Source organism: Ips typographus, linkage group LG13 (genome assembly GCF_016097725.1).
Source record: "Ips typographus isolate SLU linkage group LG13, UJ_Ityp_2.0, whole genome shotgun sequence".
NCBI lineage: Eukaryota > Metazoa > Arthropoda > Insecta > Coleoptera > Curculionidae > Ips > Ips typographus.
In genome coordinates, this window is record NC_138434.1 from 7,492,444 (window position 1) to 7,517,515 (window position 25,072).

General features: G+C 35.7%; 1 protein-coding gene and 1 long non-coding RNA gene across 18 annotated transcripts in view; one reads left to right on the forward strand and one right to left on the reverse strand.

The window, feature by feature from the left end:
• The window catches only part of Mical (Molecule interacting with CasL), a 159,038-nt gene that overhangs the window by 26,009 nt on the left and 107,957 nt on the right, over positions 1–25,072 (reverse strand). For 14 of the 17 annotated variants that reach the window (XR_014180326.1, XR_014180325.1, XR_014180329.1 and 11 more), the window contains 8 exons: positions 24,484–24,660; positions 20,262–20,413; positions 20,013–20,140; positions 16,724–16,875; positions 16,168–16,248; positions 15,930–16,110; positions 15,219–15,397; positions 12,145–12,266 (listed from right to left, as the gene is read on the reverse strand). Coding sequence is in view for 10 of the 17 variants with exons in the window: in XM_081991841.1 (XP_081847967.1) it covers positions 12,145–12,266; positions 15,219–15,397; positions 15,930–16,110; positions 16,168–16,248; positions 16,724–16,875; positions 20,013–20,140; positions 20,262–20,413; positions 24,484–24,660 (1,172 nt within the window). In the remaining 7 variants the exon portion in view is untranslated. Of the gene's footprint in view, positions 1–10,161; positions 12,267–15,218; positions 15,398–15,929; positions 16,111–16,167; positions 16,249–16,723; positions 16,876–20,012; positions 20,141–20,261; positions 20,414–24,483; positions 24,661–25,072 lie in introns of those variants that run through there. The other 3 variants (XM_081991842.1, XM_081991833.1, XM_081991839.1) reach the window with 2 other exon arrangements.
• LOC145737247 (uncharacterized) lies at positions 237–1,368 on the forward strand. The gene is made up of 3 exons (XR_014180334.1): positions 237–422; positions 604–784; positions 1,147–1,368. It is a non-coding gene; the product is annotated as an uncharacterized LOC145737247 (long non-coding RNA).

Sequence of the window (25,072 nt, forward strand, 5' to 3'; positions counted from 1 at the left end):
TGTAACTCCTTAAGGAGGCACTTATGGGCAAAAACACTTTAATACAATCTCGTAGAAGATGAAATTTCTTACAACTTCTGTTATTTACACTTTTCCGTAGCTCGTCAAATAACGGAGCTATGCTCAGTCAAAATTAAGTTAGTTAGTTAGTAGTTAGCAGTAAACCAGGATTTTATCTAATAATTTTCCAGTACGGCCCTGGTTTATACGTTCAATTTACCGGATTCGGTGAAAGTTTCAGGTCCGTACCTGCCCAATTACCCGAATTATGCTCAAAATTGTGTTTCATGTCAGTTGAGTGGGTTTTCAATAAATTTCTGTTTGGTTTCCCTGATTTAAGCAAAACCAGGAATTTTCCTAAAAAATTTCCAGTACGGCCCTGGTTTATACGTTAAATTTACTGGCTTCAGTGAAAATTTCAGGTCCGTACCTGCCCAATTACCCAAATTATGCTCAAAATTGTGTTTCAAGTCAGTTGAATGGGTTTTCAGTCACTTTCTGTTTGGTTGTCCTGATTTAACCGAAACAAGGAATTTTTCTAATAATTTTCCAGTACGCCCCTGGTTTATACGTTCAATTTACCGGATTCAGTGAAAGTTTCAGGTCCGTACCTGCCCAATTACCCAAATTATGCTCAAAATTGTGTTTCATGTCAGTTGAGTGGGTTTTCAATAAATTTCTGTTTGGTTTCCCTGATTTAACCAAAACCAGGAATTTTTCTAAAAAATTTCCAGTACGGCCCTGGTTTATACGTTAAATTTACTGGCTTCAGTGAAAATTTCAGGTCCGTACCTGCCCAATTACCCAAATTATGCTCAAAATTGTGTTTCAAGTCAGTTGAATGGGTTTTCAGTCACTTTCTGTTTGGTTGTCCTGATTTAACCGAAACAAGGAATTTTTCTAATAATTTTCCAGTACGCCCCTGGTTTATACGTTCAATTTACCGGATTCAGTGAAAGTTTCAGGTCCGTACCTGCCCAATTACCCAAATTATGCTCAAAAATGTGTTTCAAGTCAGTTGAGTGGGTTTTCAGTCACTTTCTGTTTGGTTTTCCTGATTTAACCGAAACAAGGAATTTTTCTAATAATTTTCCAGTACGCCCCTGGTTTATACGTTCAATTTACCGGATTCAGTGAAAGTTTCAGGTCCGTACCTGCCCAATTACCCAAATTATGCTCAAAATTGTGTTTCATGTCAGTTGAGTGGGTTTTCAATAAATTTCTGTTTGGTTTCCCTGATTTAACCAAAACCAGGAATTTTTCTAAAAAATTTCCAGTACGGCCCTGGTTTATACGTTAAATTTACTGGCTTCAGTGAAAATTTCAGGTCCGTACCTGCCCAATTACCCAAATTATGCTCAAAATTGTGTTTCAAGTCAGTTGAATGGGTTTTCAGTCACTTTCTGTTTGGTTGTCCTGATTTAACCGAAACAAGGAATTTTTCTAATAATTTTCCAGTACGCCCCTGGTTTATACGTTCAATTTACCGGATTCAGTGAAAGTTTCAGGTCCGTACCTGCCCAATTACCCAAATTATGCTCAAAAATGTGTTTCAAGTCAGTTGAGTGGGTTTTCAGTCACTTTCTGTTTGGTTTTCCTGATTTAACCGAAACAAGGAATTTTTCTAAAAATTTTCCAGTACGGCCCTGGTTTATACGTTAAATTTACTGGCTTCAGTGAAAATTTCAGGTCCGTACCTGCCCAATTACCCAAATTATGCTCAAAATTGTGTTTCAAGTCAGTTGAATGGGTTTTCAGTCACTTTCTGTTTGGTTTCCCTGATTTAATCGAAACCAGGAATTTTTCTAAAAATTTTCCAGTACGGCCCTGGTTTATACGTTAAATTTACTGGCTTCAGTGAAAATTTCAGGTCCGTACCTGCCCAATTACCCGAATTATGCTCAAAATTGTGTTTCATGTCAGTTGAGTGGGTTTTCAATAAATTTCTGTTTGGTTTCCCTGATTTAAGCAAAACCAGGAATTTTCCTAAAAAATTTCCAGTACGGCCCTGGTTTATACGTTAAATTTACTGGCTTCAGTGAAAATTTCAGGTCCGTACCTGCCCAATTACCCAAATTATGCTCAAAATTGTGTTTCAAGTCAGTTGAGTGGGTTTTCAGTCACTTTCTGTTTGGTTTCCCTGATTTAACCGAAACCAGGAATTTTTCTAAAAATTTTCCAGTACGGCCCTGGTTTATACGTTAAATTTACCGGATTCAGTGAAAATTTCAGGTCCGTACCTGCCCAATTACCCGAATTATGCTCAAAAATGTGTTTCAAGTCAGTTGAGTGGGTTTTCAGTCACTTTCTGTTTGGTTTTCCTGATTTAACCGAAACAAGGAATTTTCCTAAAAAATTTCCAGTACGGCCCTGGTTTATACGTTAAATTTACTGGCTTCAGTGAAAATTTCAGGTCCGTACCTGCCCAATTACCCAAATTATGCTCAAAATTGTGTTTCAAGTCAGTTGAATGGGTTTTCAGTCACTTTCTGTTTGGTTGTCCTGATTTAACCAAAACAAGGAATTTTTCTAAAAATTTTCCAGTACGGCCCTGGTTTATACGTTAAATTTACTGGCTTCAGTGAAAATTTCAGGTCCGTACCTGCCCAATTACCCAAATTATGCTCAAAATTGTGTTTCAAGTCAGTTGAATGGGTTTTCAGTCACTTTCTGTTTGGTTTTCCTGATTTAACCGAAACAAGGAATTTTTCTAAAAATTTTCCAGTACGGCCCTGGTTTATACGTTAAATTTACTGGCTTCAGTAAAAATTTCAGGTCCGTACCTGCCCAATTACCCAAATTATGCTCAAAATTGTGTTTCATGTCAGTTGAGTGGGTTTTCAATAAATTTCTGTTTGGTTTCCCTGATTTAACCAAAACCAGGAATTTTTCTAAAAAATTTCCAGTACGGCCCTGGTTTATACGTTAAATTTACTGGCTTCAGTGAAAATTTCAGGTCCGTACCTGCCCAATTACCCAAATTATGCTCAAAATTGTGTTTCATGTCAGTTGAGTGGGTTTTCAATAAATTTCTGTTTGGTTTCCCTGATTTAACCAAAACCAGGAATTTTTCTAAAAATTTTCCAGTACGGCCCTGGTTTATACGTTAAATTTACTGGCTTCAGTGAAAATTTCAGGTCCGTACCTGCCCAATTACCCGAATTATGCTCAAAATTGTGTTTCATGTCAGTTGAATGGGTTTTCAATAAATTTCTGTTTGGTTTCCCTGATTTAACCAAAACCAGGAATTTTTCTAAAAATTTTCCAGTACGGCCCTGGTTTATACGTTAAATTTACTGGCTTTAGTGAAAATTTCAGGTCCGTACCTGCCCAATTACCCGAATTATGCTCAAAATTGTGTTTCATGTCAGTTGAGTGGGTTTTCAATAAATTTCTGTTTGGTTTCCCTGATTTAACCAAAACCAGGAATTTTTCTAAAAATTTTCCAGTACGGCCCTGGTTTATACGTTAAATTTACTGGCTTCAGTGAAAATTTCAGGTCCGTACCTGCCCAATTACCCGAATTATGCTCAAAATTGTGTTTCATGTCAGTTGAATGGGTTTTCAATAAATTTCTGTTTGGTTTCCCTGATTTAACCAAAACCAGGAATTTTTCTAAAAATTTTCCAGTACGGCCCTGGTTTATACGTTAAATTTACTGGCTTCAGTGAAAATTTCAGGTCCGTACCTGCCCAATTACCCGAATTATGCTCAAAATTGTGTTTCATGTCAGTTGAGTGGGTTTTCAATAAATTTCTGTTTGGTTTCCCTGATTTAAGCAAAACCAGGAATTTTCCTAAAAAATTTCCAGTACGGCCCTGGTTTATACGTTAAATTTACTGGCTTCAGTGAAAATTTCAGGTCCGTACCTGCCCAATTACCCAAATTACTATATATATATAATACACACAAATACACAAATTGTTTTCAAAATTCTGTTCCAAAAAAAAAAACGGTATAGTGCATTCTATTTCTTTTTCCTTTGTAACTCCTTGAGGAGGCCCTTAAGGGCAAAAACCCTTGAATACAATCGTGTAGAGAATAAAATTCTACACAACTTTCATTCTCTACACTTTTTTGTAGCTCCCCAAATAACCGAGCTATGCTTAATCAAAATACAGTTAGTGTTAGCAAAAGAACTGACAACGTTGCACCACGTGGCGCGCATAACAGCGTTGCCAATTCTGCCAGCCTCAACTGAACAAATAAAGTGGGGAAAAAAACGACTTGGCAACGTCTCAATTGTTGTAATACTCTAGAAACTGTCCTCTAGCAACGTTGCCAAATTGATCAATTTTTCTAATTTATGACTAATTTTTTACGTTGTTGCCACACAGACATTTTTATCATTTTTTTTTTTTACAAAAGTGTCACATTGTCACATTTTGTAACGTTTAAGATTTTTTTTTGCGGCGTTGCCAAACTGACGTTATTCTCAATTTTAATCATATTTTTGCAAAATGATAAAATTGCCATTTTCGATGATATTTACCAAATTGTTACAATGTTGCCAAATTGATGCTTTTCTTTCTTTAAAATTGGTCGAAAATTAGGAATAAAGGCAATTTGGCAACATTGAAAAATTTAGAAATAAATTAGAAAATATGTCAGTTTGACAACGTTGCAGAAGTTTGCTGAAAATTAGTAGAACGTTAATTTGGCAATGTTGCAGAAATGTGATTATCAATCATTTCTAAGTAATTTTAGAAAAATTGACAATTTGGCAATATTGCACCAATATTAACCTTATTAAATACGAAAATGGTAAATTTGGCAACACTGCAAAAATTTGATACTAAAATAGGAAAATGATCAATTTGGCCTACACGATGGTAAAAAAATCAACTCGGTAACTGTCAAAATAACCGAGTTACAAGCTGTCAAACTTTAGATTGTATATGTTTGACAGTAATTCTTTACTTTGACATTTGAAGTTAAAATAACTCGGTTATTTGACAACTTTGCTACTCAAACAACAGAAAGTGATTTAAAGAGTATTTCACGGCCTACACGATGGTAGAAAAATCAACTCGCTAACTGTCAAAATAACCGAGTTACAAGCTGTCAAACTTTAGATTGTATATGTTTGACAGTAATTCTTTACTTTGACATTTGAAGTTAAAATAACTCGGTTATTTGACAACTTTGCTACTCAAACAACAGAAAGTGATTTAAAGAGTATTTCACGGCCTACGTGATGGTAGAAAAATCAACTCGCTAACTGTCAAAATAACCGAGTTACAAGCTGTCAAACTTCAGATTGTATATGTTTGACAGTAATTCTTTACTTTGACAGTTGAAGTTAAAATAACTCGGTTATTTGACAACTTTGCTACTCAAACGACAGAAAGTGATTTAAAGAGTATTTCACGGCCTACGTGATGGTAAAAAAAACAACTCGCTAACTGACAAAATAACCGAGTTACAAGCTGTCAAACTTTAGATTGTATATGTTTGACAGTAATTCTTTACTTTGACAGTTGAAGTTAAAATAACTCGGTTATTTGACAACTTTGCTACTCAAACAACAGAAAGTGATTTAAAAAGTATTTCACGGCCTACACGATGGTAGAAAAAACAACTCGCTAACTGACAAAATAACCGAGTTACAAGCTGTCAAACTTTAGATTGTATATGTTTGACAGTAATTCTTTACTTTGACAGTTGAAGTTAAAATAACTCGGTTATTTGACAACTTTGCTACTCAAACGACAGAAAGTGATTTAAAAAGTATTTCACGGCCTACACGATGGTAGAAAAATCAACTCGCTAACTGTCAAAATATGCGAGTTACGAGCTGTCAAACTTTAGGTTGTACATGTTTGACTGAATTTATACTCTTGACATTTTAAGTAAAAATAACTCGATTAATTGACAACTCCACTACTTGAACTATAGAAAGTTAATTATAGAGAATTTTACGGCCTACACGATGGTAAACAAATCAACTCGCTAACTGTCAAAATAACCAAATTACAAGCTGTCAAACAATAGCGAATTAGTTTAAAAAAGTGTGGCCGAGTATTATTTGAAGGGTCACGTGACCGTTTAAACTGATGGTTTTTTTTATAGTCACGTGACTTCTTTTAAGGGCAAAAACTGTCACGTGACTATTGTCAATCAACAAATTTATATTTAACGATCACGTGATACTTTTTTAACGTCAAAACGCAATCTGAAAGTCACGTGTCTGTTTTTCAGTTAAAAATAATGTTTTCTAAAATCACGTGATTCGTTTTAAAGGAAAAACTGTCACGTGACACTTTTTTAAGTGACAGCTGTCAAATCTGATACAATTATAGTACTAGGTTAGGTTGACAGCTGTCAAAAAAGTCAGTTTCGTCCAGGAGCTAGTTTCTGAGATATTAATCATCAAACCTACGCAACATCTAACAGAAAGTGACTAAAAACCCACTCAACTAACATGAAACACAATTTTGAGCATAATTTGGGTAATTGGGCAGGTACGGACCTGAAATTTTCACTGAAGCCAGTAAATTTAACGTATAAACCAGGGCCGTACTGGAAAATTTTTAGAAAAATTCCTGGTTTCGGTAAAATCAGGGAAACAAAACAGAAAGTGACTGAAAACCCATTCAACTGACTTGAAACACAATTTTGAGCATAATTTGGGTAATTGGGCAGGTACGGACCTGAAATTTTCACTGAAGCCAGTAAATTTAACGTATAAACCAGGGCCGTACTGGAAAATTTTTAGAAAACTTCCTGGTTTTGGTTAAATCAGGGAAACCAAACAGAAAGTGACTGAAAACCCATTCAACTGACATGAAACACAATGTTGAGCATAATTTGGGTAATTGGGCAGGTACGGACCTGAAATTTTTACTGGAGCTAGTAAATTGAATTCAAAAACCAGGGCCGTACTGAAAAATGTTTAGAAAAGTTCCTGGTTTCGGTAAAATCAGGGAAACAAAACAGAAAGTGACTGAAAACCCACTCAACTGACTTGAAACACAATTTTGAACATAATTTGGGTAATTGGGCAGGTACGGACCTGAAATTTTCACTGAAGCCAGTAAATTTAACGTATAAACCAGGGCCGTACTGGAAAATGTTTAGAAAAGTTCCTGGTTTCGATTAAATCAGGGAAACCAAACAGAAAGTGACTGAAAACCCATTCAACTGACTTGAAACACAATTTTGAGCATAATTTGGGTAATTGGGCAGGTACGGACCTGAAATTTTCACTAAAGCCCGTAAATTTAACGTATAAACCAGGGCCGTACTGGAAAATTTTTAGAAAAATTCCTGGTTTCGGTTAAATCAGGGAAACCAAACAGAAATTTATTGAAAACCCACTCAACTGACATGAAACACAATTTTGAGCATAATTTGGGTAATTGGGCAGGTACGGACCTGAAATTTTCACTGAAGCCAGTAAATTTAACGTATAAACCAGGGCCGTACTGGAAAATTTTTAGAAAAATTCCTGGTTTCGCTTAAATCAGGGAAACCAAACAGAAAGTGACTGAAAACCCATTCAACTGACATGAAACACAATGTTGAGCATAATTTGGGTAATTGGGCAGGTACGGACCTGAAATTTTTACTGGAGCTAGTAAATTGAATTCAAAAACCAGGGCCGTACTGAAAAATGTTTAGAAAAGTTCCTTGTTTCGGTTAAATCAGGGAAACCAAACAGAAAGTGACTGAAAACCCACTCAACTGACTTGAAACACAATTTTGAACATAATTTGGGTAATTGGGCAGGTACGGACCTGAAATTTTCACTGAAGCCAGTAAATTTAACGTATAAACCAGGGCCGTACTGGAAAATGTTTAGAAAAGTTCCTGGTTTCGATTAAATCAGGGAAACCAAACAGAAATTTATTGAAAACCCACTCAACTGACATGAAACACAATTTTGAGCATAATTTGGGTAATTGGGCAGGTACGGACCTGAAATTTTCACTGAAGCCAGTAAATTTAACGTATAAACCAGGGCCGTACTGGAAAATTTTTAGAAAAATTCCTGGTTTTGGTTAAATCAGGGAAACCAAACAGAAAGTGACTGAAAACCCACTCAACTGACTTGAAACACAATTTTGAGCATAATTTGGGTAATTGGGCAGGTACGGACCTGAAATTTTCACTGAAGCCAGTAAATTTAACGTATAAACCAGGGCCGTACTGGAAAATTTTTAGAAAAATTCCTGGTTTCGGTTAAATCAGGGAAACCAAACAGAAAGTGACTAAAAACCCACTCAACTAACATGAAACACAATTTTGAACATAATTTGGGTAATTGGGCAGGTACGGACCTGAAATTTTCACTAAAGCCAGTAAATTTAACGTATAAACCAGGGCCGTACTGGAAAACTTTTAGAAAAATTCCTGGTTTCGGTTAAATCAGGGAAACTAAACAGAAATTTATTGAAAACCCACTCAACTGACATGAAACACAATTTTGAGCATAATTTGGGTAATTGGGCAGGTACGGACCTGAAATTTTCACTGAAGCCAGTAAATTTAACGTATAAACCAGGGCCGTACTGGAAAATGTTTAGAAAAATTCCTGGTTTCGGTTAAATCAGGGAAACCAAACAGAAAGTGACTGAAAACCCACTCAACTGACTTGAAACACAATTTTGAGCATAATTTGGGTAATTGGGCAGGTACGGACCTGAAATTTTCACTGAAGCCAGTAAATTTAACGTATAAACCAGGGCCGTACTAGAAAATTTATTAGAAAAAATTCTGGTTTACTGCCAACTACTACCTAACTGAATTTTGACTGAGCATATCTCCGTTATTCGAGGAGCTACAGAAAAGTGTAAATAACAGAAGTTGTAAGAAATTTCATCCTCTACAAGATTGTATTAAAGTGTTTTTGCCCTTAAGGGTCTCCTTAAGGAGTTACAGGGTAAAAACTGACAACCGGCGCCCCGTTTGGCGGCCATTTTGCGGATATCTCAGGAACGGTCGGTCCGATTCGAATGCGGTTTTCACCACGTTAATTAACCGAACTCACACTATTAAATCACACGGTTAAAACAGTCATAATTAGTAGTTAGTGTCACTCAAAATAACAAAAAACAATGTTAAACAACACTCACGTGAGCAATGGATTAAAGAAAAATGACACATAAAAAGCCCGCTCACTCTGATATAGTTACCTTTTTGATTTACCATTGCTTTAACACGTGACTGTTGATGGCGCACTGTTGCCAAATCGCTCAAAAACTACAACAAACTCGTACGAAAAGAAAACGCAATTAATTGGAGAAAAACGCTAAGGAAAACAACGCATTCGGATGCTTTAGTAGATTATACAGGGTGGTCAAAAGAAGATTTCAAGGGCTACAAATTGGTGTATTGAATCACCCTGTAACTGCCAAAATAACCGATTTACGAGCCGTCAAACTTTAGGTTGTATTTGACTGGAATTTTACTTTTGACATTTGAAGTCAAAATAACAGTTATTTGACAACTCCGCTACTCGAACTACAGAAGGTTAATTATAGAGAATTTCACGGCCTACGCGATGGTAAAAAAACCAACTCGCTAACTGTCAAAATAACCGAGTTACGAGCTGTCAAACTAAAGGTTTTCTTTGTTTGACTGAATTTTTACTCTTGACATTTGACGTCAAAATAACTCGGTTATCTGACAACTTCGCTACTCGAACTATAGAAGGTTAATTATAGAGAATTTCACGGCCTACACGATGGAAAAAAAACCAACTCGCTAACTGTCAAAATAACCGAATTACAAGCAAAATAATTCAGTTATTTGACAACTTTGCTACTCAAACTATAGAAAGTGATTTAAAGAGAATTTCACGGCCTACGCAATGCTAAAAAAACCAACGCGCTAACTGTCAAAATACCCGAGTTAAGAGCTGTCAAACTTAAGGTTTTCTTTGTTTGCCTGAATTTTTACTCTTGACATTTGCCGTCAAAATAACGCGGTTATTTGACAACTTTGCTACTCGAACTATATAAAGTGATTTAAAGAGAATTTCACGGCCTACGCGATGGTAAAAAAATCAACTCGCTAACTGTCAAAATAACCGAGTTACGAGCTGTCAAAGTTTAGATTGTCTTTGACTGAATTTCTACTGTTGACATGGTTGTCATTTTCTTGACATTTGACATCTGTCAAAGTACTGTCTAGGGTGGTAGCAAAAAAAAGCAAGTATTAACAACGACCGTTTTTGTGGTTAACCTAAAAAAAAATTACAAAATGGGCGGCGCGATTCCGCCCAGTTAAAACCGCGTCTTATTGGATGCAACAGTCTTTGTCCGGATCTTTCCGCCCAAATTTGGGCGGAAATTTGGCAGGACCGCCCATTTTTGGCGTTTGCGGCTTCTGAGCCACAGGCGCGCGCCGTACCGCGTCTTCTGAGTCCGAGCTCGACTCGACCGCTTTGGAGAAATCGTGCGGTCGCGTTTTCTGAGCCTTCTGAGCCATTTCGAGGTACTCAGAACTGAGTCGTGACGTCACCGACACGTTCCCGCACCATTTTCCTTTTCCGATATTTTCTAGAGTTTCATCGACAGACTTTTCCAGTTCTTGCATGCTTTCTTCTAATGATTTTGTTCCCTTCTGAGCCTCAGAAGACGACTGAACGGCATCAGAATGATCCAAAAACGTTTTCTGAGGTAAAAAGTCATTCTGAGCTTCCGAAGATCTTTCTAAAGGATCATAAGACACTTTCTGAGCTGGAAAAGATGTTTTTACAGAATCAGGTTTATTCAAACACACTTTCTGAGCTAAAACGTCATTCTGAGTCAAAAAAGGTTCTGTAACGTAATCAGGCTGATTCATAATCACACTCTGAGCTAAGGGGTCCTTCTGAGCCTCAGAAGACCTTTCCATAGGATCAGAAGGCACTTTCTGAGCTGGAAAAGATGTTTTTACTAAATCGGGTTGATTCGAACACTCTTTCTGAGCTGAAACGTCCTTCTGAGACAGGAATGACGTTTTTACAGGATTAGGCTGAACTAAAGATACTTTCTGAGCTAAAAAGTCGTTCTGACCCGAGGAAGGTTCATTTACAAGATCAAGTTGATCCGCAACCACTTTCTGAACTTCAGAAAACGACTTTGTAGTATCAGACTGATTTAAAGACACTTTTTGAGCTAAAAGGTCCTTCTGAGACGTATTTAAAGGATTACACCGATCAGAAAACTCTTTCTGAGCAAAAAAATCTTTCTGACCTAGAGAATGTCTTTTTACGAGATCAGGCTGATTAAAATACAGTTTCTGAGCTAAATAGTTCTTCTGAGTCACAGAATCAGAACGTTTCCTAGCTAACAAGCCCTTCTGAGCTTGAGGAAAAGTCTTGCCAGGATCAGACTGATCGAACGACTCAAACTTTTTGAGCACCGACTTGACATCGATTGTCGCGTCCAAATCTCGTTTCTGAGCAATCTGAGACTCGGTTTTGGATCGGTGCAACGTGCGCGGGCTCAGAACGTTCTCAAAGAACCGCCTCGAGTCGGTAGAGAGTTTGCGCACGCCACCTTTCTGAGGCTTGCGGTGTTCGACGTTCGTGTTCTGATGCTCCAGTTCTTCGATCCACTTGAGCAGCTCGTCGGCCTTCTGATCCACCTCCTTCTGAGGCTCCGCGTCGAGCGTTTGAAGCAAATCTTCAATACTGCTCGACAGCGCCTCTGCGGACGGTTTCTGATCCTCCTGATCGTTTCTGAGCAATTGATCTATGTACAAGTCCGCTTCGTCTAGATCGGTGTCTTTTAACTCGAAACTGAAGCTTCTGAGGTTGCTTAGAGGTTTTTTGCTCAGAGGTTGGCTGCTCAGGAGCTTGTTGCACTTGCTCAGAGGTTTGCTGCTCGGGGGTTCACTCAGAGGTTTGCTCGGAAGTCGAAAGTACTTTTTCGCATCGAATTTAGTCGCGTTAACCGCCACTTTAGGCTTGATTTCTTTCGGAAGGTTAACTTTATTCGGCGGTCTTCTGATCACTAACAGAGGCTGGTCTAACTGTACCTGAGGATCAGGACGGATCAGAAAGTTGCGTTTCGCGAAATTGCCGATTTTAGGTTCGGTTTTAGCGGTGAAAGTTAATTTACCGGCGACTACCGCGTTTCGGTTAACGTCCAAATCGCTTTCGGCGCTTCTGAACGCGTCTTCTGAGCTGGAGGATTTTTTCATTTTACGCACCTCGGTGTCGTCCGTTTCGGTGTCGGTCGGCACGATCGGCGCCTCCACCAATACTTCGCGTCTTCTGAGCTCCCTCGCTCTGATCTCGTCCTCGCCTTCGGTCGCCGTTTCTGAGTCTGAATCTGAAAAATGAAAACGTTTTTACTTAGCAAGCTCAGAACGCGACGCTCTCTAGTTTAAATTAAAATTTCCCATGTTTCTGAATAAAATTTAGTTCGGAATTAGCTCAGAAAGATGCTTTCTAACCTAATGTAAATTTCTGATGTCATTTCTAACCTAATTTCAACTTTTCATATCCATCCTGAATGTAAATTTACAATTTTTGGATCAAAATCGGCTTAGAAAGGCGTTTTCTAACCTAACGTAAATTTCTGATACCATTTCTGAGTCTAACCTAATTTTCACTTTTCAATTCATACAAAATGTAAATTTTCAATTTTTCATTCGCGTTCTGAGTACAAATTTCTGAATCAGAATAGGCTCAGAACAACCCCTCTATAACTCACAGTAAAGTTCTGTTATTTCTGAGTCTAATCTAACTCATTTTTGCTCAGAACCATGGTCTATATCTTAAACTAAATTTCTGATGTAATTTCTGAGTCAAAAAGTCCCCTTTTGCTAAGAATTAGCTCAGAACGACGCTCTCCAACCTAACATTAATTTCTGAGTTTAATTAACTTATTTTGTTATTTTTGAATTCCCCCACCCCGATTTAGTCTAAAACGACCCCTGGCGCGTTTTTTTAGCGTTAAATTTGTGGTATGCCGCAAGGGTGACCCTACGGCAATTTGCGGCAAACCATGATCTTTTAGCTAATTGCCCGAGTGAGAGGTGGTTTTATACTAAATTGAGGACGGGGAATTCAGTGATCAAATTTGTTCTTCTCTAACTCGTGTACGAGACTTGTTTAACCCAACTTTCTCAGTCTGGCTAGGAGAAATCGAAAAACGGACGTTACCGTTGGATTCCTCGTCCTTAAATTAGTCGAAAACGAACCGTCACACGCTTTTCTAGGACAAATTTCAAATTTGCCGTAAGGGCGACCCTACGGCAATTTGCGGCAAACACTGAACTTTTAGCTGATTGCACGAGTGAGAGGTCGTTTTATACTAAATTGAGGACGGGGAATTCAGTGATCAAGTTTGTTTTTCTCTAACTCGTGTACGAAACTGGTTTAACCCAAGTTTCTCGGTCTAGAAAGGAGATATCGGAAAACGGACCTCACCGTTGGATTCCCCGTCCTTAAATTAGTCGAAAACGAACCATCACTTGCTTTTCTAGGACAAATTTCAAATTTGCCGTAAGGGCGACCCTACGGCAATTTGCGGCAAACCTTAAACTTTTAGCTAATTGCACGAGTGAGAGGTCGTTTTATACTAAAGCGGGGACGGGGAATTCAGTGATCAAGTTTGTTTTTCTCTAACTCGTGTACGAGACTGGTTATACTTCAGTTTCTCAGTCTGCGTAGGAGATATTGGAAAACGGACTTTACCGTTGGATTTCCCGTTCTCAAATTAGTCAAAAACGAACCGTCACTCGTTTTTCTAGGACAAGTTTCAAATTTGCCGTAAGGGCGACCCTACGGCAATTTGCGGCAAACACTGAACTTTTAGCTAATTGCACGAGTGAGAGGTCGTTTTATACTAAAACGGGGACGGAGAATTCAGTGATCAAGTTTGTTTTTCTCTAACTCGTGTACGAAACTGGTTTAACCCAAGTTTCTCGATCTAGAAAGGAGATATCGGAAAATGGACCTCACCGTTGGATTCCCCGTCCTTAAATTAGTCGAAAACGAACCGTCACACGCTTTTCTAGGACAAATTTCAAATTTGCCGTAAGGGCGACCCTACGGCAATTTGCGGCAAACCATGATCTTTTAGCTAATTGCACGAGTGAGAGGTGGTTTTATACTAAATTGAGGACGGGGAATTCAGTGATCAAGTTTGTTTTTCTCTAACTCGTGTACGAAACTGGTTTAACCCAAGTTTCTCGGTCTAGAAAGAAGATATCGGAAAATGGACCTCACCGTTGGGTTCCGCGTCCTTAAATTAGTCGAAAAAGAACCGTCACACGGTTTTCTAGGACAAATTTTAAATTTGCCGTAAGGGCGACCCTACGGCAAATTGCGACAAACACTAAACTTTCAGCTAATTGCACGAGTGAGAGGTCGTTTTATACTAAATTGAGGACGGGAAATTCAGTGGTAAAGATTGTTTTTCTTTAACTCGTGTACGAAATTGGTTTAACCCATGTTTCTCGGTCTAGAAAGAAGATATCGGAAAATGGACCTCACCGTTGGATTCCTCGTCCTTAAATTAGTCGAAAAAGAACCGTCACACGCTTTTCTAGGACAAATTTCAAATTTGCCGTAAGGGCGACCCTACGGCAATTTGCGGCAAACACTGAACTTTTAGCTAATTGCACGAGTGAGAGGTGGTTTTATACTAAATTGAGGACGGGGAATTCAGTGATCAAGTTTGTTTTTCTCTAACTCGTGTACGAAACTGGTTTAACCCAAGTTTCTCGGTCTAGAAAGGAGATATCGGAAAATGGACATCACCGTTGGATTCCCCGTCCTTAAATTAGTCGAAAACGAACCATCACTTGCTTTTCTAGGACAAATTTCAAATTTGCCGTAAGGGCGACCCTACGGCAATTTGCGGCAAACCATGATCTTTTAGCTGATTGCACGAGTGAGAGGTCGTTTTATACTAAAACGGGGACGGAGAATTCAGTAATCAAGTTTGTTTTTCTCTAACTCGTGTACGAGACTTGTTTAACCCAACTTTCTCAGTCTGGCTAGGAGATATCGGAAAACAAACTTTACCGTTGGATTCCGCGTCCTCAAATTAGTCGAAAACGAACCGTCACACGCTTTTCTAGGACAAATTTCAAATTTGCCGTAAGGGTGACCCTACGGCAACCCCTACGGCAATTTGCGGCAAACCATGATCTTTTAGCTAATTGCACGACTGAGAGGTGGTTTTATACTAAATTGAGGACGGCGAATTCAGTGGTAAAGTTTGTTTTTCTCTAACTCGAATGCGAGACTGGTTTAACCCAAAAAAACTTACCGTCGCTGGTGTTTTCATAGTAACTGCTCCGGTCCGAGCTGGAGTAACCGTCCGAACCAGAGTCACGTGACTTACGATGGGTATTTCGTACCATTTGCGCCAATTTCATGGTACCCTCTTTGGTCATGGGCTGTTCCAACGCGTCGTCGAACGCCTCCTCCTCGTCGCTGTCCGTATCGCTGTCAAATGTCAAAAAAAAAAAAACTTTAACCGAGCGTAACTCTGTTATTCGAAGAGTGACAGCAAAAGTGTAAATTAGAGAATTGTAGGAAATTTCACGCTCTACAAGATTGCTTCTAAGCGTTTTTGTCGTAAAGAGTCTCCCAAAGAAGTTATCGAACAAAAACCGTGCGATTGTGCACAAATGCGCAAGTGACCCCACAACTTTGAACCTTCACAACTCGGTTATTTGCCCACTAATTAAAAAAACCTACTGAAGTGATGTAGTAGGAAATTTCACGCTCTACAAGATTGTTTCTAAGTGATTTTGCCCTAAAGGGCCATTTAACGGAGAAAAAACGTAACAGTCAAGAAACCAAACATTTTCAAGCTATTTACGGCAAAATGAGCCGTTTTTCGGTAAAAATTTATAGAAAGTAAAAGTTGGCTTCTTTCACGGTGTGTACACCCTGAAAATTTCATTTCAATATCTCCTACCGGTTTTGAGATATTTAATAAAAACGTAACTGTCGAAAAACTTAATTTTTTTACCTTAAACTGGACGAAAAGTCATCGTCGCTGTCATCCAATTCGTTTGCGGACGCTCCGAAATTTTTGTCGGTCCACTCGTCCTCGTCCATCGGCTCGTCCCGATCGGAGGACACGTGACCGCTCGACAAATTGGCGAATTCGACGCGTTCGGGCGTTTCAACTGTCAAAAACGAAACGTCACCTGTCAAATTCGCCGCTGCTGTTGAAGTTTGACAGTTGACAGAAAAAAAAAACTAACCTCGATCCAACAGATCAACGCCCGCCACTCCGGACAGCTGGTGAGGCCTCTTTTGAGGGCTCCTACCGACCTCACGAGAACCTGCAAAAAGAAATAACCATTTTTTGAGGTTAGGGTAGCAGTAAGACGCTTGATTTCAGCTGCGTTGGATTCCGCATCCCCAAATTACCCGAAAACGAGTATAAACTCGATTTTTTGACAATTCATTGACAGGCTGTCATTTGACAGGAAATGACAGATGAAAATGACAAAAAATCGAGTTTATACTCGTTTTCGGGTAAATCGAGGGTGGAGAATCGAATTCAACTGAAATTAAGCACGTCACGACACCCCTAACCTGACAAATGTCAATTTGACATTTAAAAACCTCATTTTACGATGATTTAAAGTAGAAAGGATAATTTCTTCAAGCTGATTCGGCGTTTTTTGAATTCGTCGACTTCGAATTAATCGGAAACGAGTATAAACTCGATTTTTGACATTTCGACCTGTCATTTCCTGTCAAATGACAGTCTGTAAAAAAATTGGGTTTATATGTCATTTTCCACGTACATACCTCTCTCACTCGGTTTTCTGGCGATTTTGGTCGGTCGTGGCAGTTCACCCTGCATTCCAAAATGGTGGATGCAGTAAAATCGATAACCGAATTGACCGTCTCTGTCGAACATGTACGAACCGAGCCGAAGCTGCGTATGACAGTACTGACACCTGAAAAAAAAAAACGAAAAAAAAAATGAAAAAAACAACCAAAAAAGACAAATTTGACAAAGAAAAAGAAAAAAGATAAAAACGCAACTAAAAATACGGAAAGATATAAAAGAAAAAATGAAGAAAAAAAAACAGAAGAAAAGAAGAAATGAAAAAGAAAAATAATAAAAAAAAACAAACAAAAATAAAGACTTACAAAAAGACAAAAAACAAGAAGAATAAACAAATACGCAACTAAAGACAAGAAAAGGAAAAATAATAAAAAAAGAAAAAAAAACATACAAATAAAAATACAAAAACACAACTAGAAATACGAAAAAAAAAATAAAAAAGAGAAAAACAGAAGAAATGGAAATGTCGAATTATAAAAAAAACAAACAAAGAAGAAGACAAACAAAAAGGCAAGAAAATACAAAAAACAAGAAGAATAAACAAAAACGACAAAGACGCAACTAAACACACGAAAAAAAAATTTAAAGAAAAGAAAAAGAAGAAAACCCGAATTGTGAAGACAGAAAAAATAAAAAGTAAAGAAGGAAAAATAATAAAAAAGAAAAAAAAAAACATACGAATAAAAATACAAAAACGCCACTAAAAATACGAAAAAAAAAAATAAAAAAGAAGAGAAAAACAGAAGAAATGGAAATGTCGAATTATAAAAAAAAACAAACAAAGAAGAAGACAAACAAAAAGGCAAGAAAATACAAAAAACAAGAAGAATAAACAAAAACGACAAAGACGCAACTAAACACACGAAAAAAAAATTAAAACAAAAAAAAAGAAGAAAACCCGAATTGTGAAGACAGAAAAAATAAAAAGTAAAGAAGGAAAAATAATAAAAAAGAAAAAAAAACATACGAATAAAAATACAAAAACGCCACTAAAAATACGAAAAAAAAAAAAAAAAAAAGAAGAGAAAAACAGAAGAAATGGAAATGTCGAATTATAAAAAAAACAAACAAAGAAGAAGACAAACAAAAAGGCAAGAAAAGACAAAAAACAAGAAGAATAAACAAAAAGAATAAACAAAAACGACAAAGACGCAACTAAAGACAAGAAAAGAAAAAATAATAAAAAAGGAAAAAACAAGACAAATAAAAAGATAAAACGCAACTAGAAATATGAAAAAAAAATAAAAAAAGAAGAGAAAAACAGAAGAAATGAAAATGTGGAATAATAAAATAAACAAACAAAGAAGAAGACAAACAAAAAGGCAAGAAAAGACAAAAAACAAGAAGAATAAACAAATACGCAACTAAAGACAAGAAAAGAAAATCTAATAAAAAAGGAAAAAAAAAAGAAACAAAAAACAAGACAAATAAAAAGACAGAAACACAACTAGAAATACAAAAAAAAATAAATAAAAAAGAAGAGAAAAACAGAAGAAATAAAAATGTGGAATAATAAAAAAAACAAACAAAGAAGAAGACAAACAAAAAGGCAAGAAAAGACAAAAAACAAGAAGAATAAACAAATACGCAATTACAGACAAGAAAACGAAAAAAAACACAAACAAAAAACAAGACAAATAAAAAGACAGAAAAACAACTAGAAATACAAAAAAAAAATAAAAAAAGAAGAGAAAAACAGAAGAAATGAAAATGTGGAATAATAAAAAAAACAAACAAAGAAGACGACAAACAAAAAGGCAAGAAAAGATAAAAAACAAGAAGAATAAACAAATACGCAATTAAAGACAAGAAAAAAAAACAAACAAAAAAACAAGACAGAAACACAACTAGGAATACAAAAAAAAAATAAAAAAAGAAGAGAAAAACAGAAGAAATGAAAATGTGGAATAATAAAAAAAACCTAACAAAGAAGAAGACAAACAAAAAGGCAAGAAAAGACAAAAAACAAGACGAATAAACAAATACGCAATTAAAGACAAGAAAAGAAAAAAAAAACAAACAAATAAAAAGACAGAAAAACAACTAGAAATACAAAAAAAAAATAAAAAAAGAAGAGAAAAACAGAAGAAATGAAAATGTGGAATAATAAAAAAAACCAAACAAAGAAGAAGACAAACAAAAAGGCAAGAAAAGACAAAAAACAAGACGAATAAACAAATACGCAATTAAAGACAAGAAAAGGAAAAAAACAAACAAAAAACAAGACAAATAAAAAGACAGAAAAACAACTAGAGATACAAAAAAAAAATTAAAAAAAGAAGAGAAAAACAGAAGAAATGAAAATGTGGAATAATAAAAAAACCAAACAAAGAAGAAGACAAACAAAAAGGCAAGAAAATACAAAAAACAAGAAGAATAAACAAATACGCAATTAAAGATAAGAAAAGGAAAAAAAAACAAACAAAAAACAAGACAATTAAAAAGACAGAAAAACAACTAGAAATACAAAAAAAAAATTAAAAAAAGAAGAGAAAAACAGAAGAAATGAAAATGTGGAATAATAAAAAAAACAAACAACGAAGACAAAGAAAAAGGCAAGAAAAGACAAAAAACAAGAAGAATAAACAAATACGCAATTAAAGACAAGAAAAGGAAAAAAACAAACAAAAAACAAGACAAATAAAAAGACAGAAAAACAACTAGAAATACAAAAAAAAATAAAAAAAGAAGAGAAAAACAGAAGAAATGAAAATGTGGAATAATAAAAAAAACAAACAAAAAGGCAAGAAAAGACAGAAAACAAGAAGAATAAACAAAAATGACAAAGACGCAACTAAAGACACGAAAAAAAATTAAAAGACGAAAAAAAGAAGAAAAACCGAATTGTGAAGACTGTGTTGTGAGAAAAAATAAAAAATAAAGAAGATTAAGAAATAAAAAGAATAAAGAAAAAAGAAGCATAAAACAAGGAAGACAACACAACACAGACAGAGAAACATCTAAAACGTACACAATAAGACTACAATAAATTAAAAAATTCACTCTGTACATACAGGGTGAACTAAAAAAACTGAAATTTTCAGGATTAACAGACTAAAGTGTGTTGTTGAAGTGTCCCAAGTTTCGACTTGTTCGGATCATCAGGAGCGGAGCTATAATTTTTTTAATTTTCAATGTCAATAAGGTCGATTTTCGCTTGCGACCGCCGCGCCTTCTTACGGAACTTAGCGTTACTGCGGCGAAACGTTTCGCGGGAAAATCGACCTTATCGATCGTTTCGCTTACTTGAAACAGCCGTGATGGAAAAATCGTCCTTCGGCCGACAGCCTCTCCATTAAATAGACACGTTTAGCACAAAAATGACAGTTTTCGGAGCCATTTTGTATCGGTAAGTTTACCGGTTTCGGTTGTGCCTGTCAAAAAAACACGCCATCATCAGACATTTGGATACAAAAAAAAAGTAAAAAAATTTATAATGAAAATAAAAAATAAATAAACAAAAAACTAAAAACAAAAAGAAAAGTGAAAATTTACCGGTTTTTCGTGTTTTTTCTGGTTTTGGGGCGTTTCTTTGACCAGTTTTTCGGTTAATTTGGCCACTTTGCTGCGGCCCAATTCCCTGTTGGTGCCCTCGCGCAATTTGAGGTCGAGTTGCTTGATATTGCGGTCAATGTCCGCGAATTTTGCTGAAAACGGTCCAAATTCGATTAGGGCTTTGCGAGGGCTACAATTTGGTATTTTGAACCACCCTGTAACTGTCAAAATAACCGAGTTACAGGATGTTCAAGTAGAAAATCTCAAATTTTACTCTTCGACATTTGAAGTCAAAATAATTCAGTTATTTGACAACTTCGCCACACGAATTATTGACAATGATTTATAGAGTATTTCATGACCTACACGATGGTACAAAATTCAACTCGCCAACTGTCAAAACAATCAAGTTATGAGCTGTCAAACTTCAAGTTGTCTTTGTTTGACTGCATTTTTACTATTGACATTTGAAGTCAAAATAACTCGGTTATTTGACAATTTCGTGACACGAATTATTGAAAGTGATTTATGGAGAATGTCATGACCTACACGATGGTAAAAAATTCAACTCGCCAACTGCCAAAATAACCAAGTTACGAACTGTCAAACTTTAAGTTGTCTTTGTTTGACTGCATTTTTACTATTGACATTTGAAGTCAAAATAACTCGGTTATTTGACAATTTCGTGACACGAATTATTGAAAGTGATTTATAGAGAATGTCATGACCTACACGATGGTAAAAAATTCAACTCGCCAACTGTCAAAACAATCAAGTTATGAGCTGTCAAACTTCAAGTTGTCTTTGTTTGACTGCATTTTTACTATTGACATTTGAAGTCAAAATAACTCGGTTATTTGACAATTTCGTGACACGAATTATTGAAAGTGATTTATGGAGAATGTCATGACCTACACGATGGTAAAAAATTCAACTCGCCAACTGTCAAAATAACCAAGTTACGAACTGTCAAACTTTAAGTTGTCTTTGTTTGACTGCATTTTTACTATTGACATTTGAAGTCAAAATAACTCGGTTATTTGACAATTTCGTGACACGAATTATTGAAAGTGATTTATAGAGAATTTCATGACCTACACGATGGTAAAAAATTCAACTCGCCAACTGTCAAAATAACCAAGTTACGAACTGTCAAACTTCAAGTTGTCTTTGTTTGACTGCATTTTTACTCTTGACATTTGAAGTCAAAATAACTCGGTTATTTGACAATTTCGTGACACGAATTATTGAAAGTGATTTATAGAGAATTTCATGACCTACACGATGGTAAAAAATTCAACTCGCCAACTGTCAAAACAATCAAGTTATGAGCTGTCAAACTTCAAGTTGTCTTTGTTTGACTGCATTTTTACTATTGACATTTGAAGTCAAAATAACTCGGTTATTTGACAATTTCGTGACACGAATTATTGACAATGATTTATAGAGAATTTCATGACCTACACGATGGTACAAAATTCAACTCGCCAACTGTCAAAACAACCAAGTTACGAACTGTCAAACTTCAAGTTGTCTTTGTTTGACTGCATTTTTACTATTGACATTTGAAGTCAAAATAACTCGGTTATTTGACAATTTCGTGACACGAATTATTGAAAGTGATTTATAGAGAATGTCATGACCTACACGATGGTAAAAAATTCAACTCGCCAACTGTCAAAACAATCAAGTTACGAACTGTCAAACTTCAAGTTGTCTTTGTTTGACTGCATTTTTACTATTGACATTTGAAGTCAAAATAACTCGGTTATTTGACAATTTCGTGACACGAATTATTGAAAGTGATTTATAGAGAATTTCATGACCTACACGATGGTACAAAATTCAACTCGCCAACTGTCAAAACAACCAAGTTACGAACTGTCAAACTTCAAGTTGTCTTTGTTTGACTACATTTTTACTATTGACATTTGAAGTCAAAATAACTCGGTTATTTGACAATTTCGTGACACGAATTATTGAAAGTGATTTATAGAGAATTTCATGACCTATACGATGGTAAAAAATTCAACTCGCCAACTGTCAAAACAATCAAGTTACGAACTGTCAAACTTCAAGTTGTCTTTGTTTGACTGCATTTTTACTCTTGACATTTGAAGTCAAAATAACTCGGTTATTTGACAACTTTGTTACTTGAACTATAAAAAGTAATTTATAGAGAATTTCATGACCTACACGATGGTACAAAATTCAACTCGCCAACTGTCAAAACAACCAAGTTACGAACTGTCAAACTTCAAGTTGTCTTTGTTTGACTACATTTTTACTAATGACATTTGAAGTCAAAATAACTCGGTTATTTGACAATTTCGTGACACGAATTATTGAAAGTGATTTATAGAGAATTTCATGACCTACACGATGGTAAAAAATTCAACTCGACAACTGTCAAAACAATCAAGTTACGAACTGTCAAACTTCAAGTTGTCTTTGTTTGACTGCATTTTTATTATTGACATTTGAAGTCAAAATAACTCGGTTATTTGACAATTTCGTGACACGAATTATTGAAAGTGATTTATAGAGAATTTCATGACCTACACGATGGTAAAAAATTCAACTCGCCAACTGTCAAAACAATCAAGTTATGAGCTGTCAAACTTCAAGTTGTATTTGTTTGACTAAATTTTTACTCTTGACATTTGAAGTCAAAATAATTCGGTTTTTTGACAACTTTGCTTCTCGAGCTATAATAAGTGATTTATATAGACTTTCAGGGTCTACGCAATGGTAAAAAAATCAACCCGCTACCTGTCAAAATAACCAAATTAAGAGCTGTCAAACTTAAGGTTGTCTTTGTCTGAATTTTACACTATTGTCATTTGAAGTCAAAATAACTCGCTTATTTGCCATTTTAACTAAAAACATGTCATGTGACAATTCGTAGAGGACGCTGCGAGCTACAAAATCGATCATGTGACATTTTGACGTAACTGTCAAAATAACAGAGTTACCGACTGTCAAAATGTCACAAATTTCAAAAATCACTTTGACATTATTTAAATTAATTTGACATTTGTCATCTTTAAATATTTTGGAAACTGTCATTTTGTCATTTTTTTTACAAAATCAAACTTTTTACAACTGTCATTCTTAAAATTTTTGACAACATTAAAAAATCTTGACACCTCGTTTTAGAATTTTTGACACTCTTTAAAATGTTTGACAACTTTGATTTTTAAATTTTTGAAAATTTTTAAAATTCTTGACAATCGTAAATTTTTTGACAAGTCATTTGTTAAATTTGGGACATTTTGACAGAAATTTGGACATTTTGACAGTCGGTAACTCTATTATTTCGACAGATACGTCAAAATGTCACATGACCGATTTTGTAGCTCGCAGCGTCCTCTACGAATTGTCACATGACATGTTTTTAGTTATAACGTCAAATAAGGGAGTTATCGTCACTTTAACAGTCGCTAACTCTATGTTTGTCGCTATAACGTTATTTTGACAATTACGTCAAAATGTCACATGACCGATTTTGCAGCTTGTGTGTGTAACGTGTAGGCCGTAAAATTCTCGGTAAATCACTTTCTATAGTTCGTGTAGCAAAGTTGTCAAATAACCGAATTATTTTGACTTCAAATGTCAAGAGTAAAAATTCAGTCAAATAACTACAACTTGAAGTTTGACAGCTTGTTACTCGGTTATTTTGACAGTTAGCCAGTTGATTTTTTACCATCAAGTAGGCCGTAAAGTTCTCTTTAAACCACTTTCTATAGTTCGTGTCACGAAATTGTCAAATAACCGAGTAATTTGACTTCAAATGTCAAGAGTAAAAATTCAGTTAAACAAAGACAACTTGAAGTTTGACAGCTCGTAACTTGGTTGTTTTGACAGTTGGCGAGTTGATTTTTTTACCATCGCGTAGGCCGTGAAATTCTCTTTAAATCATTTTCCATAGTTGGAGTAGCAAAGTTGTCAAATAACCGAGTTATTTTGACTTCAAATGTCAAGAATAAAAAATTGAGTCAAATACTAGACAACTTTAAGTTTGACAGCTAGTAAATCGGTTATTTTGACAGTTAGCGAGTTGACTGTTTTACAATCGTGTAGGCCGTGAAATTAGTCAGAAAAGTACAATTGGGACCTCCAAACCGGACTTTGAAAAAAAATGTACTTAAACAGTCAGAAAAGTACAATTTGGTCCTTCGAAGCCGGATTTTTCAATTCAATTGTACTAAAAAGTGCTCACTTTCACCGCTGTCCTGTCTGTCCAAATGTTTTTTCTCCATCTTTGTCTGTCTCGCTTTGAATTCCTCTTTACTCCAGCGCGGCACTCTTTCCTTGTCCGCGTTCAACGTCGACGGTTTTCCCATTTTGTTTTCCAAAATTTTCTTTTCGATCTGTTTGATGTTCCAATCGGACGTTTCTGGAACAAAAGTCAAAATTCAAAAATTGACTTACGTGACTGATATTTGACTATATAAAGTCAAATTTGTGCTAATAATATGCGTTCTCAGGTCGATTTATCATGAAAATTGACTAGAAAAATGAAATTTCATGTTCGTCAAGTCAGTATCACATTTTTCAGTCAATCTACATAAATTTGAGGGTAATTTGCAATTTTCATGAATTTTACCTTAATTTGCAGTTTTTAAATTAATTTTCATAATTTTAAAGTCAATTTGCAGATTTTAAGTTAATTTTCATGAATTTTCCAATTTTCAAGTCAATTTGCATGAATTTGAAGTCAATGTGAAATATTTAAGTTAATTTTCAAGAATTTGACGTTAATTTCCAATTTTCAAGTCAATTTGCATGAATTTGAAGTCAAAGTGCCA